Here is a 14,336-nt window from a genome sequence, read left to right as displayed (position 1 = left end):
CATCACTCTTGGTGAGCAGTGGGCAGTCATGACAGGCGCCCGGGGAGCAGTGTGTGGGGACAGTGCTTTGCTCACTTACGAACCAGCAACCTTCCGATTAAGCCACCACTGTCCTATTATTAAAAAAAAATGCGTCTGACAGTTTCTCAATCGCCAGTTTTCTCAACCATTATGCAATATAAAAAAAGACGTAATCTTTCCCCACTACACTGGTGGACTGGCTGTTTGATTTTACATCACAACTTAGATCACTTGAACATATGTTGCTTTGAAGTCCATTCCAAGTGCATTTTTTGCATTGCACTTATAAATCCCCGAGTTCATGAGCCCTGGGTCTTGTATGACCAGACTGCCATCTTCTGTCATGTGAATTCCTCTCTGCGCCACGAAGCGACTGCTGGGCACCAGTGTGGTCCGTCCAGGTAAGGTCCAGGAAATGTCAGGTGTGGGAACGCCAGTTGCTATGCAGCGCAGGGTGACCGGCAGTCCCCTGCCAATTCTCAAGATCGAAGGAAGTGTGTTTGTGATTTGAGGTGGGAATACGATGACTGTGAGGCCGTAGGACTGGATAGATGATCCGAACGCATTAGTGGCCTTGCAGGTATAAGTCCCTCTGTCAGCTGCAGTTGAGTCTTTAATGTGCAGCGACGCATTTGCAAGGTATGTAATTCGACCAATTACCTGCGGCTTTACCAAGCTCAGGCCGTTAGGGAGCGTCCAGGTAATGGAAGCTGATGGCCAGCCATCCACAGTACATGGCATGTTGAGAGACTGTCCATAAGAAACCTTCAGAGGACCTCCACTTCCTCGGACCTGGGGCTTCCTTCCAGGCTGTAGTTCATACTGCTTTTCTGATTGGCCGGCGACATTTTTTGCCAAGCAGCGGTAAATCCCTTTGTCAGCAGCTACCGGCCGGGCGATTAGCAAAGTCCCATTCCCTGGGACATGTACAAATCTCTGCAGCCTGGTACTAGGTGATAACATGGTACTGTTTGGAAGAAACCACGTAAATTCTGGTGTTGGCTTTCCCGTTGCTGGGCACTCCAAATAGATATCATTGCCATCTAGCTTTATGGGTAAAATCTCAATATTTGGCATCGGAAAGGAAGGCTTTTCAGCTAGAGTTGAAACTTCAAGATAAACAGTGAGCTCTGCTTGACCAAAATTATTTTTTGCCACACATTCAAATTGTCCTTCGTCAGCCTTCCTTATTCCACGTATCTCCAAACTCCCATTTTTATGAACCTGGAACCTGCCATCTGAGTATGGTGCTGGTAAAGTCAGACCATGGGATGTGGTCCAGGTGAAGTGTGCTTCTGGAATCTCCTCTGCTCTGCAGTCCAGCACAATGGCCTGGTATGCCAACGCTGAGACCTTTACACTGCTTTTCTTGACTTTTCGACTAACATGTGGTTCCCTAGCCTCAACCCGGAGCTCCACGTTTTGAATGTCATCTCCTGATGATTTTCTGACCACACAAGCATACATTCCCTTGTCTGCTGAAGTTACCTGTTCAATCACCAAAGTTCCATTGCTCAAAATCTGGTATCGGGGTGAAGGGGATGAAATGATGTGATTGCTGGGTGACAGCCATATCACACTTAGTGCAGAGTCTATACTACTATCACATTTAATGTGTGCTGACTCTCCAAGCACTGCCTGAATAAATACCTGGTCATTAAAGGAAGTTCTAGGAGAGTCTGCATCCACTCTGAGGTTGACTTTCATCTTGTCTTGTCCTACAGCATTCTTGGCATAGCACGTATAGTCTCCTTCATCCTGCTTGTCTGACTGCTTCAGAGACAGCGTTCCATTAACAAAGACAAAATACCGATGCGTGTTGGATATGCCAACTTCTGAATTAAAATCATGCTTGATCACAGTGCCATCTGGAAGCGTCCATGAAACATCTGGGTTGGGATGACCAGAGGCAATACAGTCTACAAGAACATTGTCCCCAGACGCAACTCTTCTATGTGCATTTCCGAAGTTTTTGATCTCTGGAGATGCCATAAGGACATCCACATGAAAAACCTTAATGTCCTGAGCACTGGGCTTTTGGGTCAGACAGTGGTAACTGCCTGAATCTTTTTCAGTCAGGGCACTGATTCTCAAGGTTCCATTAGGAAATGCAGTCACAGGTCCTTCAGGGCTGAAAATATATTGAAAGCATTATATATTAGACATGCTTATTTTTAAATTAGACATCCAAAAATATTTTTTTTAGTTCTAGTTTTCTTAACTTTTCTTAACTTAAGTAATTTACCACAGCACATTGTAATTCAGTCCAGTTCATTAATATGATTAAAGGTCCCCTATTATGAACATCTTACTTAGTGAGACTATTTAAGATTAATACAAGTTCCCCTAGCATGTCCTGTAGAGTCCTGTAGTGGCTAGAAATGGCGATAGGTGTAAAAAGTGTTTTTGTCATTCTGCATTGCTGTTCAGAGAGCGGCAGCTCAGCCAGTCAGATCTGGAATTTGTCCCCTTATGTCATCATTAGGGGAAAGATTACCTCTTGTTTTTCATGCTTTGTCCGAATTTCCCACCCCTCCCCCAAAACATTATTTCCACCGACTGTCATTGCTTCCAAACATTCAAAGCAGTGCAGTTGCTTGGTGATTGGATGTAAAAATGAGTCTCATTTGCATTTACTGATAATTAAATGATAATCCTGAGAAAATCTCATTATGGGACTGGCTAATAGTGGCAGTAATTCTGCACAAAGGCTGAATTTAGGAAAGAGACTTCATATGCAGCATTAGGGGACCACTAAGACCTATAAATAAATAAATAAATAAACAAATAAATAATAGGGGACCTTTTATGACGGAACATGTAACACATCGGAAACATTTGGTTTATTAATCTGTATTTGACATGACATTTTGCATGCACTACATGTTTTGTTTGTACTACACAAAACAAGACAATTTCCCCCAAACTATAAACGTCATGTCAACTATACACGTCATGTCATTTTTGCAGTTTTCAGTGCAAAATCAATGCAATATTCTTCCTGCTAATATTATATTTATGTTTCATACTCATTCACTTTCAGTAGCTGCTAAATACACCACAGGGTTGTAAGGCAGTAAAGGCCTGCGTGGCCATTTCCGCTTTTGGTCATCGGTCATACATTGAGAATACTGCTGGCTAACTCAACAAGGTATCTGGGACAAATCAATTGTTTGGGGTAATATTGGGGGAATGCCCCTTGTAGAATGTACCTTACCTAATTAATATTGTATTTAAAGGCCATGTTGGGTCGAGCAATATGCGATGTACTTCCTTATTAAAAGAATTCCTTGACTTCCTTTATTTTTCAGACTTAGTCTTTTTTCTGAAGAAGATTTAGATGTAGACTTAGGCTCACTCTCCAAATTCTCCACGACATTATGAGGACAAGTTGATAATTTCTTGATAAATATTCTAGACACATTCACACACACATTAAATAACATTACATTGGATGGTTTCGAATGAGTTACCTGTAGTGCTGTTCTAGTAGTTCTTTGGATGGTAGCTTCCAAATAATGCTTTGATGGGACCAGATAGATTTTGGGCATCGGAGGTACACAGTTGAGCCGTATATTACTGTTATAGTCTGCTGCTGTAGAGCAACCTGCCTGGGAGTTAAAACTTCAGCCTGAAGAACCCGTCTGGCAGAACCCACTCTGTTGGTTGCTGTGCACTCATATTTTCCTGCATCCATAAATGTGACACTTTTAATGTGAAGTGTTCCATTGGGGAAGACAAAAAGGTGTCTGCTGAGAGACTGGGAGGGTTTCAGGTATGAACTGTCCGGTAGTTTCCACAGAAGGACAGGCAGGGGTTCACCCTTTGCTGTGCAGTGCATGTAAAGAGCTCCACCTGCGGGTACTGAAACATTCTCAGTGGTTTCTTCATCGATTGTGGGTGGTGAAGCCACCACATGGACATGGTAGGTGGTGGTGTCTGCACCAGCCACATTACTAGCAATGCACTTGTAATCCCCCTTGCTGGAATAATTGACTGCTTGGATCCTGAGGGTGCCATTCAACAGAAGGGAGGCCATGGGGCTGCTTCCCAGCTCACTCAAGAAGGTCCTGTCAGGCAGAATCCAAGAAATCTGTGCTTGTGGCTTTCCTACAGCCACACAGTCCATGTTAAGAGACATGCCCAGATTAACAGAGAAGTTTCTTGACAAAGGATTAATGATCTTTGGAGGCTGAGCTGTTACAGCAAGACTAACCACCATTTGGTCAGAACCCAGTTTGTTTTGTGCTGTACACATGTACTGTCCTCTGTCCTGTAACTGAACCATCCGGATCATAAAGGTCCCATTCTTAACAACTTCAAACCTTTGTCCATGCTTTGTGTTGGCTGGGATTGTAGCCCCTGTAAGAGATGAAACAATATCAAATTCAAATGTATATTACATCATATGTGTTTATTTCTCATTACAAAATGAATAGATTCACAGTGTGCTGGCATGTCCTTTTTACATGTTCACGCTTTACATGATTAAAAGGGTGGTAGTGGCCTAGTGGGTAACACACTTGCCCGGGTTCAAATCCCGCTTACTACCATTGTGTCCTTGAGCAAGACACTTAACCCTAAATTACTGATTGTAAGTCGCTCTGGATAAGGGCGTCTGGTAAATGCTCTAAATGTAAATGTAAAAGGATGAAAATTAAATTGAGCTAGGATCAAGGGATTTTCTCTATATCTTGTGTGCAGAAGGGACAAGTGTGGGGGGTATCAACTGTAGGGCCTGTCAAAGACCATTGAGACATACTGTATGTGATTTTGGGCTATATAAGAAATAAATGTTGTTGTTGTTGTTGTTGTCTATATTATATAATATTACATTTCTCTCCACAATATTCTTTTAAGTGCGTAATTTATCTTAATATTTGGTTTAATGTTTGACTGAAAAACAGCTCTCTTATTGTGAGAATAACCACAACTATAGGGTCAATATAAGCTTCAATGCAGTTTGACATTATTTCTGTAATCAAAAGTCATAATATAATTATCATACTCAAAACCTACACTAAGCATAAAGTACAAGAGAATATGTTCACCGGGAAATAAATTAATTCCATTTTAATGCCAAAGTCCTTTAACAATTCCATCCCCTTTGTAACTTCTTATGTTCAACTATAAATAATGTTTATTTATAGTTAAACATAAAAAAAAAATCAATTCCTATTTGTCTACTCATCATATTGAACATACCTGTGGAAACCTTAGTCCAAGATACTGTGGGTTCTGGGTCACCAGTGGCATCACAGGGCAGATTGACATCTGTGCCTGCAAAGGCAGAGATTCTATTGATTTTGATCAAGGTAATGCGTGGCTTCACCCCCGGATCCATTGCTTTTGTGAAGGGGGATATAGTGCGCTCTGTCTGGGGTGCTGAGGGCCTTTGCTGCACCCTGTTGATGGGGGCCACAGAGACTGTCATGGCAGTAACAGGCATCCCGGGTACATTTGGCTCCTGATGCAGTTGCAGAGTGGGCTTTGGTATTGCAGTAGAAGGAGTTTGGACTGTTGCTGCGTTTGCTGAAGGCCTACTGGGCCTTATTTTCCACAGTGGTGGTCTCTTATGTCTAAAATGTGGTCTCCTTCTCTGCGAGGAAATCAAACTGGTTAAGTCATCTTCAGGTCTCGTTATTTGGTGCGGATGTTGCATTGATGACTGAGTGGTTACAGAGTCTTTTTTCATTCCAATCAAGATGTTCTTATTGATTCCTATTGAAGGTTCAGTTTGTATATAATTAAGTGTCCTTGTACTGGTTTCAACTGGGATCATTTGAACAGGATCTAGAGTAGAAGCTGTGGGGGTTATTTGTGGTTGAAATGCTCCTGTTGTATGCTGTGATGGCGCTTTAGCATTAGCTTTAGCCAGAAACTGTGCCCAGCGGCTGGGGTCGACCTGTTTCACAGACTTATTTGCTTTTTTAAATGTCTCTCTTGCGCTTCCTTTAATCTTTTTCTGAGAAATTTGAATGGGAATATTATGCTTTGTGTCCATTCCATAGTGCGACCTTGTTTCCTCATACCCTGAACCATCATTTTCATCTTCACTGTCCAACAGTATAACTCCAGAGGATTTTTTTCTTTCCCCAGTAACTACAACCATATGTGACAGCATGTTGACTCCATAGATGTTGGCTGCCAAGCACCTATATTGACCAGCATCCTCATGAGTCACCGGTTTGATCATCAGCGTATTGTTCTGGGATACAAAGACTCTGCCTCTTGACCCCACTGAATGAAAGATCTGGTCCTGTGGAAGGAACCAGCTGGTTAGACTGGGCTGAGGTGAGGACACAGAGCAGTAAAGTATAAGTTCTCCTCCAGCCTCCACTGACACCTGCTTGCCATTTAAAGAGCCTGGGCTTATCTCACGTTCCACTACTGTTAGCCTAAAAGGCAGCAAATCAATGTCCTCTCCACTCTGAACAAGGCAATGGTAAAGACCCGAGTCAGACAAAGTCACATTTTTGAAATTGAGCCTCTCTGAGACTGACTCTTCCTGAAGTGTCGAGTCAGAAAACACCCACTGGACAGCATGATGGCCTGAGCTGAGAATGTCACACTCCAAGCTCACCGCCGAACCTTCCAGTACAGACTGGACTTGACTTGGCCCACTGCGTTTAATCATTGCCCAGGAAGACACAGTGTCATCTGGCTTTGCCATGTCATCGACAAGTCTGCTAATGAAGGTGGAAAAGTTCAAGACCAGTTTTTTTGAGGTGGTTCGTTGTCTGTTCAGCTGAATGGAAACCCTGTGTTGTAGGAGCCATGCAGGTTCAGCCATTAATTGCCCTTTGAGGTCTGTGAAGTAAGGAGAATCTGACATAGGTACCTGGGAGTATTGGAAAGTGGCCTGAGAAGTGTTTTCATACTTTGTGCCTCGTTCTAAAATGGCAGGTCTGTCATAATAGTAAGCAACGAGGCTCCACAAGTTTTTCAGTCCATCCCTGTCAACCTCACACTCCAGAAAAGCTGACAGAGTCACATTGGCCACCACCTTTCCAGAAGTCCCAATGGTCTCCCAAACCACGGATGTCCTCTCAGCTGCTTGGTGCACATCACAGGCAACATGTCCATTGTTCCCATGGCCGTCAGACAGTGCAAAGGTCAGGTGACCCAATGCTTTCTCCAGATGCTTGGTGAATGGGAGGTCTGTTTCTGTTTCCTCCCAAAAACTGCTGTCTGTGGTTTTCAGAGGAGATTCCAGAGAAGGTCGTTGACAGCTTAGCTGGTCTGGTGTCAGCTGGAAGATTTGGCTGTTGTTGAGGGACAGTGGCGAGGAACAATCAGCACAGTTTTCAACATTACCAGAATCTTTTTTGCACTTAATAACACCTGTTAAAAAAAAATGCATCATTAATATTTATGTGCAGTCATCATTAACATTTATAACATTTTTTTAATAATGTAGTTTTTTGAATAATATATATTTTATAATTGGAGTAAAACAATTGTGAAATAATAAATAGCAACAATTTATTTTTGTGAAAGCAGATCTGTTGATAAAGTTATAAAAGCCATCACTTTTTAGGTATGAAGATATATATTAGAGATGCCACTATTCTATTGTAATTAAAAAATCTATTAGTCACAGCTTTTGACATCATTTTGTTTAATTAAATAAAAACAAAATACTTGCAATAAGAAACTAATAATTCCTAATTCATGCTATATTAAAAAGTAATACGAAAAATGCATATACTTTTACACACAAAGGTTCGTATAGTGAATAGTAAACCTGCAAAGTTCACAAGCCTCTAACACTATTGCCTAACTCATAGCCCAACCCTTCATCCAATTATTGTGAGGATGCTGCAAATGAATGACACTGGAAGGATATGAGAAAAGTGGCCAAATTCATGTGCAAACCAAATCACTCAAGCTCTGTGTTTCACTTCATTCAGTTTACTGAAACAGCGATAAGAAGAATAATGCCTTGTTGTCCCCTTGGGGCTAGAAATAGGGAGCTATATTTTGTTGCTTTTGTTTATTATTATTCTAAATTATAATGATATAAATAAAAATAAGATCTAAAAATTATTTTAATTTAAAAACATTCTAATAAGCAAACAAGCCTCTATAAAACAAGCCTCTATAAAGGTTCTGAATGTGCTGTAATTAAAACAGCACATTGTTAATCATGGGCATATTGGTGTCATAGATGTAATAAGGATCAAATCTAATTTGTATTAAATTATTCTGCATACTGAGACACTTCTCTCATAGAAATCTATTAAGAAAGAATTCTGCCTAGAATTTGTCACCACCTTCCTTTGGCTGATCCCATTAGGGCTCGCCACAGCGGATCAGCCGGTCTGGCTGTCCGCACAATGAACTTGGCAAAGGTTTTATGCCGGATGCCCTTCCACATGCAACCCTCTCCATTTACCCGGGTTGGAGCCCGGCACCTAGAAATACACTGTCACCTGCATCACCAGTGGCTGGGTTGTTATAAGCATACAATTAATGTATCCATATGATTCTGTTTTGGTTTCTAATTCATTTTCAGATATTGGGCATTGCGCTTTGTTCTACTTTTAAATTTCAACTGAATTATCATCTGACTATCATTGAGCTACTGAATATTCTCACACTCTATGAATATTGATAATACTGTGTCTTGTTTACTGTACTGATGTTAGAATTGTTATTTTGATAAGGGGTCAATTTCAATGAGCAGCTTCATGAATAACTGAGATTATACAAAGATCCTCACCCTCATTCTTCTCATTCCACTCCAGCAGCCCCCTCAGTTTGCAGTCACATATCCATGGGTTGCCATGGAGAGAAAGGACCTCCAGCTTGCTCAGTGGCTTAAGTGTACCTTGCAGAATGTATTCCAGGCTGTTGTCTTTGAGGTGCAATTGTCGAAGACTGGAGCTTATGAAATTTCTCAAAATGGAGATGGTGACAAATGCATGTGGGTGAAGGTCCCTCAGTTGGTTTCCTTCTAACTGCAGCACTTTCAGTGATGTAAGTCCAATAAATGAGTAGGGCTGTATGAAGTCAATGAGGTTATGGTCCAAATGAAGTTGCACTAGTTTTGTCATCCCTTCAAACATACTTGGGGTGATGCTTTTCAGTTTGTTGTAGCTTAGCTTAAGCACCTACAAAACAAGCAACAGTGACATTTATACAGAGAATAGGTGTGTAAAGGTGTGTGGGGATGTTGCTTTGCTCTGTGACACCTTGGGATTCGAACTGGCAATCTTCTGATTTTGGGGCCGCTTCCTTAACTGCTAGGCCACCACTGCCCCATTGCTACATTCTACATTCTACAGACAAAAAAACTTTCAAGTTTCCTGTAGTGCTGTAACCACAGTAACCAGTGGCAGTCAAAGAACCTTCCTAATTTCATTATAACATCCCCTTATCATTTCCTATTTTAATAAAATAGATATAAAATGTCCAAATGTAACATTTCTCATGGCTTTTATCATGAACCAACCATTTACTGCTGTCAAATTCTTAGATAATAAAAATTAGTACCATAGTTTTTAGGTTGTCCCAGGTTGCTATACTGGTGCTTGAGTGCCATGTTGTGTGCTCAGATGTTGTATGCTTTCACTTGTACCTTGTCTATTAGCCTTAATTGTGTTCAGTAGTGTTCCTGTATAATTTTGTCATATGTTGCCATCAATCTGGCCACTTGGGAAATTTCTTTGTGCTTATCTCAAGGCCGGATAAATGGGGAGGCTCAGGAAGAGCATCCAGTGGAAAACTTTTGCCATATCAATTATACAGACTACCATAGAATATTTTATACCAGATTGGTTCAGGCCATTGTGAACAATTCCACCAGAATTATTAGCCAACAGGGTGCTAGTAGATATTAGACTGTTGGTCAAAGAAGAAGAGGAGGCATTTCCAGAGGAGGAGGAGTGGAAGGGTAGAGAGCAGAAGTGAGGTCTAAATGGAAACAATCATCTTCCAAGCAATAGACATTCTAATGAGAAAACCTATGGGTCTGTTATGATTTGGTCACAGTTAGGCAAGGCTTTGTTACTTATTATCTACATTAAACAGACTGTAAGCGCACTCTCCTTTGAACTAGATGATACTTGGCATTATGACCTTGAAGTGATAATTACCAGAAACTATAATGTTCCCATATCATACACCCACATTCTGTGTGTCATATAGAGAGCGATAATCAGTTCTGAAATTTACTGGACAATGTCCTGTGAGATGTTCTGTGAGATGCAGTTGCAAGGGCACCCCCCTTGTATAGTGTCCAACCATTCCAACCGGGAAAATGCTAAAAGCAAACATTCTCCTCAAAAATTCCTCAGTGGGGGGGGTTAAGGGTCATTCTTGTAAATTAAGTGATAATCATGACTCCAGGTACCACAGATAGCTGACCTCCTGACAAAATGGAGCCAGGACTTGACGGCTCTCTGTACTCCCCACTAAAGCCCAAAGCAAGGGTGTATTATATGTATACTATATATAAATAAGGTGGTAGTGGCCTTGTGGGTAACACACTTGCCTATGAATCAGAAAGTAACAGGTTCAAGTTCAACTTACTACCATTGTGTCCCTGAGCAAGACTCATTGCAAAGCACTTTGAATAAGGGCATGTGTGTGGAGTTATGATGCGTTAGTTATACACTAAATTGTACACTCGCGTCGCCTTGCCTATGAATTCAATCATTTCTGTGCATGGACGAGGGTTTAACATCCAAAGTTCAGGCTGTACAATCCTGTAGAAAAACCCATCTTGAAGTGAAAATGAAGTAATTTTGTCATTGTGAAACACTGCAGCACAGCACACAGTGTACACAATAAAATGTGTCCTCTGCATTTAATCCATCACCCATAACAAAGTGGGCAGCCATGAAATGTGCCTGGGGAGCAGTGTGGGGACGGCGTTTTGGGATTCGCTAGGCCACCCGTGAGGCCACGACTGTAACATCTTAACAGTTATGAAGTTATTTTGTATGGGTATGAGTGTGAATGAGCAGATTAACGTTAAATGTTCATCTTAATGTGGAAAACCATGAAATTCAAAAGGGTTCACATACTTTTTCTTGTCACTGTACAGTATATGGGTTGGAGATGGGTTGGCACCTTCAGCCCTGCCTCCTGCCTTTTTGTCAGAGTTACAGATGCTGAGATTTGCGCTGGGGGTGGACAGGATCACGAATCAATGTATTAACAAGGTACAGCAAAGTCAGAATTCCAAGATGGCGGTGGTTTGGACACATACAGAGGAGAGTTACTGTTGGGAGAAGGATGCTGAAGATGGCAGTACCAGGAAAGAGAAAAGGAGCAAGCTGGAGGTTTATGGATATGGTGAGAGAGGACATGCAGGTAGTTGGTGTGGAAGAGGATGATAAGGAAGAAGGGGGAAATGGTGATGACTGACAATGAGCTGTAGTCAAAAGTAGAAGAAAAATAAGTTGCCATTAACTCCACTGCCATTAACTCCACTGGCCAAATTATCTCAGTAAGTCTACAAAGTCTTGTGTTGTTATGATGAGCCATGAGATGGAAAAATGGGCTTAGCAGCACACCGGGGTGAATCAGCATGGCAACCAGGCAAGGAGGATGACAGAAGGCTGGGGTATGGTGCTGTACAACCAATAGATTCTTGATGATTACAGAGCTTCTTAATTCCTAATTTGCGTGAATTCTTCCCATTGTTATATATTATGTATTAGTATTTCCTTCATAAATCATATTTGTAAATGCTATATTTTTCATTTCAGTATGTAAAATAGATATTAAGTGTTTTTTTCTTTTCCATTGTCATCAGATGTCCACATTTTGTCCTTTTAAATATCTTGACTATATATGATTGTGTAGGACATGGTATGGGTTGATTTTTTTAAGGGAGAGCTTGCTTATGTCAAGCACAAGTCTGCAGTTCAGTGAAAGATCTCACCTGGAGTGAATACAAGTTGTAAAATGCTCCAGAAGACACTGATGTGATGCTATTTCCATGCAACATAAGAATCTTCAATTTCAACAAGTTTTTCAAATCTGCTGCCTTCAGGTTCTCAATGTTGTTATAGCTGAAAGATTGTGTGAAAGACAGCTGTTAATATAATATAGCAGTACATTACATAATACTTTAATGTGTATTAGAGTGTAGAGTCATTTTATGTTATGCCACTGTGGCTTGGTTTCAAGTTCATATTGCAATATGATCAAATATCTGTATTCAAGGCAGAGCATGGATTAGGACCATTTTGGAACTTTTTTTTTTTTCATTTTGTGAAACAAGTGCCCACAGATACAAATTCATACTGAAGCAAACAACATTCATTTAGATTATTAACAATATACTACTTTAAGAATTTGTTGTGAGTTGTGATAGAATGGAAAATGCTAACTGATGTTGTGTAATGCACCTACCCAAGGTTAACCCTCTCTGTGTCCTTGGGAAAGTTCTGTGGAATAGAGGTAAGGTGGCGGAAGGTACAGTGGACCTCTCGAGTTGACGGGCAGCTGCAGGATTGGGGACAGGGCTGTGAGGACACCATCTTAGGGCACAGTAGCAGTAGACACAGTCGTGCCACCAGCCTAGCAGCAGGGACCCCTGGTGAGGCCATGTTCCTCATGCCATTATCTGAGTTGGAAGGCAGAAACATCAGCAGATGCTACACCACAGCAACCAACAACTCTTGTAGGAATAATTAATTTACAGTTTAACAAATGTCCAGTTATGCAGGATTCTGTTCAACCCAAAATTTTCTATACAACCTCTTGAATTCTGTACTAGTGGCACATTTGTGTCTTTTAATTTTATATAATTTTCTTTACACTGTAAAAAACACCAGAGAATTTCAAGGCAAACTACTGCACGTTTCTTTTCCATTTTAATTTTCCAATTTTCCCATGTTCAGCTGGAGGTGCAGTCATTGGCGTAGAAGGACAAGAGCAGTGGAGTGAGGACAAGTCCTTGAGGGACCGTGTTTCAGAAGTGGTCTCCCCCAGCCTTACTTTCTGCTTCCTGTCTGTCAGGAAGCTAGTGACGTTGGAGGAGAGGAGGTTTCCCTTATGTGTCTGTGACTATTCTGGATTACATCATTATTTAAGCACGTCCACCTCGCTTGTCTGCTTTGGTTGATCTGTGTTAATCCACATTAGAAAGTTCAGTATTGATGGCCCCTGTACCGTTTCCTTTTTATGCTGTTCACTTATACCTCAGGCCTCATCCTGGCATGACAGGTTCTTGTGAATTTGCTTATTTAAATCCATGTTTCAACTACTTTTAGTAAGGGCACTGTATATTGACATCTATTATCTGATTTGAAAACTTGGGGCAGTGGTGGCTTAGTGGTTAAGGAAGCGGCCCCGTAATCGAATCCCGAACCACTGTGGTGCCACTGAGCAAATCACCGTCCCCACATACTGCTCCCCGACCAACTGTCGTGGCTGCCTACTGCTCACTAAAAGCAGAGGACACATTTTGTTGTGTGCTCTGCTGCAGTGTATCACAATCACTTCACATTTACTTAATGATTGATATATGAATATTAGTTATACATTTTAATATGCACACAGCGAACCTGCTTTTTTATATATCTCAAGATTATGTGGCAATTGTGCAATTCTAATTACTTCATCAAAGGCAAGATATGAAGGTCCAGAGCTTTACACTCTTTAATTCTAGAAAACTCCATATGTCTACAGACCAATCCTGTTTTAAAAGATAGTCATTGAAGATTACATTTTCTTTCACTCTAGAACAATCCAGTTTTTATTTCACTAAATGGAGCAAACATATTGGCCACATATCAGTGCCTAATCAGGGTCTTAAGGCTGATTTCATATCAAGGCTGGGTGGTGGACTAAAAAAAAACTAAAAATTACTCACCTTACCAGTTGCAATGCAGATTCTGTGAGGTTGTACTGAAGCACAAAAATCCTCAGAATCAAACGAAACCTTAAAGCCCTGAAGAAAAGAGAAAAAGAGAAACATGGGGAAAAGAGAACATGGGGAACACTGCAGCTCCTGCAGCTCTTCCAGTGGAGCCACATCTGGATTTGTGTTTAACCCTGTCAGTGTTGTTTCCTTGTGGCCTGCCAAGAAAAAGGAATGCCCCGCCTTCAGCATTCCTTCACTTTTCTTTTCTCCTTTTTTCCTGCCTCAGATACTTAGTGCTGCTACCTGCATCAAAGTTTCTTTTCCACTGAAGTTTGTACCAGAAGTGACTGAGAGATCAGATTACCATCATTTTACCATTTAAGGTGACAAGAGACAGGCGAGGGCAGTCTTTGCAGAGAGGTTGAAGTAGGACAGGGCTGATGAAGTGCAGAAGATGATGAGGTGATTAGGTGCCGGAGATGAGTAGTGA

The 14,336-nt window shown here is 41.2% G+C and overlaps 1 protein-coding gene across 2 annotated transcripts; it reads right to left on the bottom strand.

The window, feature by feature from the left end:
* Window positions 1-18: 18 nt before the first annotated feature.
* On the bottom strand, window positions 19-14,002 carry LOC114768017 (matrix-remodeling-associated protein 5). Of its 2 annotated transcripts, XM_028960048.1 has the most exons (7): window positions 13,856-14,002; window positions 12,391-12,604; window positions 11,918-12,047; window positions 8,747-9,137; window positions 5,227-7,365; window positions 3,495-4,383; window positions 19-2,152 (listed from the first exon to the last, which is right to left on the bottom strand). In XM_028960048.1, the coding sequence occupies exons 2-7, from the start codon at window positions 12,594-12,596 to the stop codon at window positions 244-246; spliced, it is 5,664 nt and encodes a 1,887-aa protein (XP_028815881.1). In that variant the 5' UTR covers window positions 12,597-12,604; window positions 13,856-14,002; the 3' UTR covers window positions 19-243. The 2 variants fall into 2 exon arrangements, with proteins under 2 accessions (XP_028815881.1, XP_028815882.1); XM_028960049.1 differs by lacking the exons at window positions 12,391-12,604; window positions 13,856-14,002 and adding an exon at window positions 11,055-11,153 and having other exon boundaries at window positions 11,918-12,048.
* Window positions 14,003-14,336: the final 334 nt, after the last annotated feature.

Source organism: Denticeps clupeoides, chromosome 18, assembly GCF_900700375.1.
Source record: "Denticeps clupeoides chromosome 18, fDenClu1.1, whole genome shotgun sequence".
In the NCBI taxonomy this organism is placed as follows: domain Eukaryota; kingdom Metazoa; phylum Chordata; class Actinopteri; order Clupeiformes; family Denticipitidae; genus Denticeps; species Denticeps clupeoides.
This window is presented reverse-complemented; position numbering and strand designations above follow the sequence as displayed.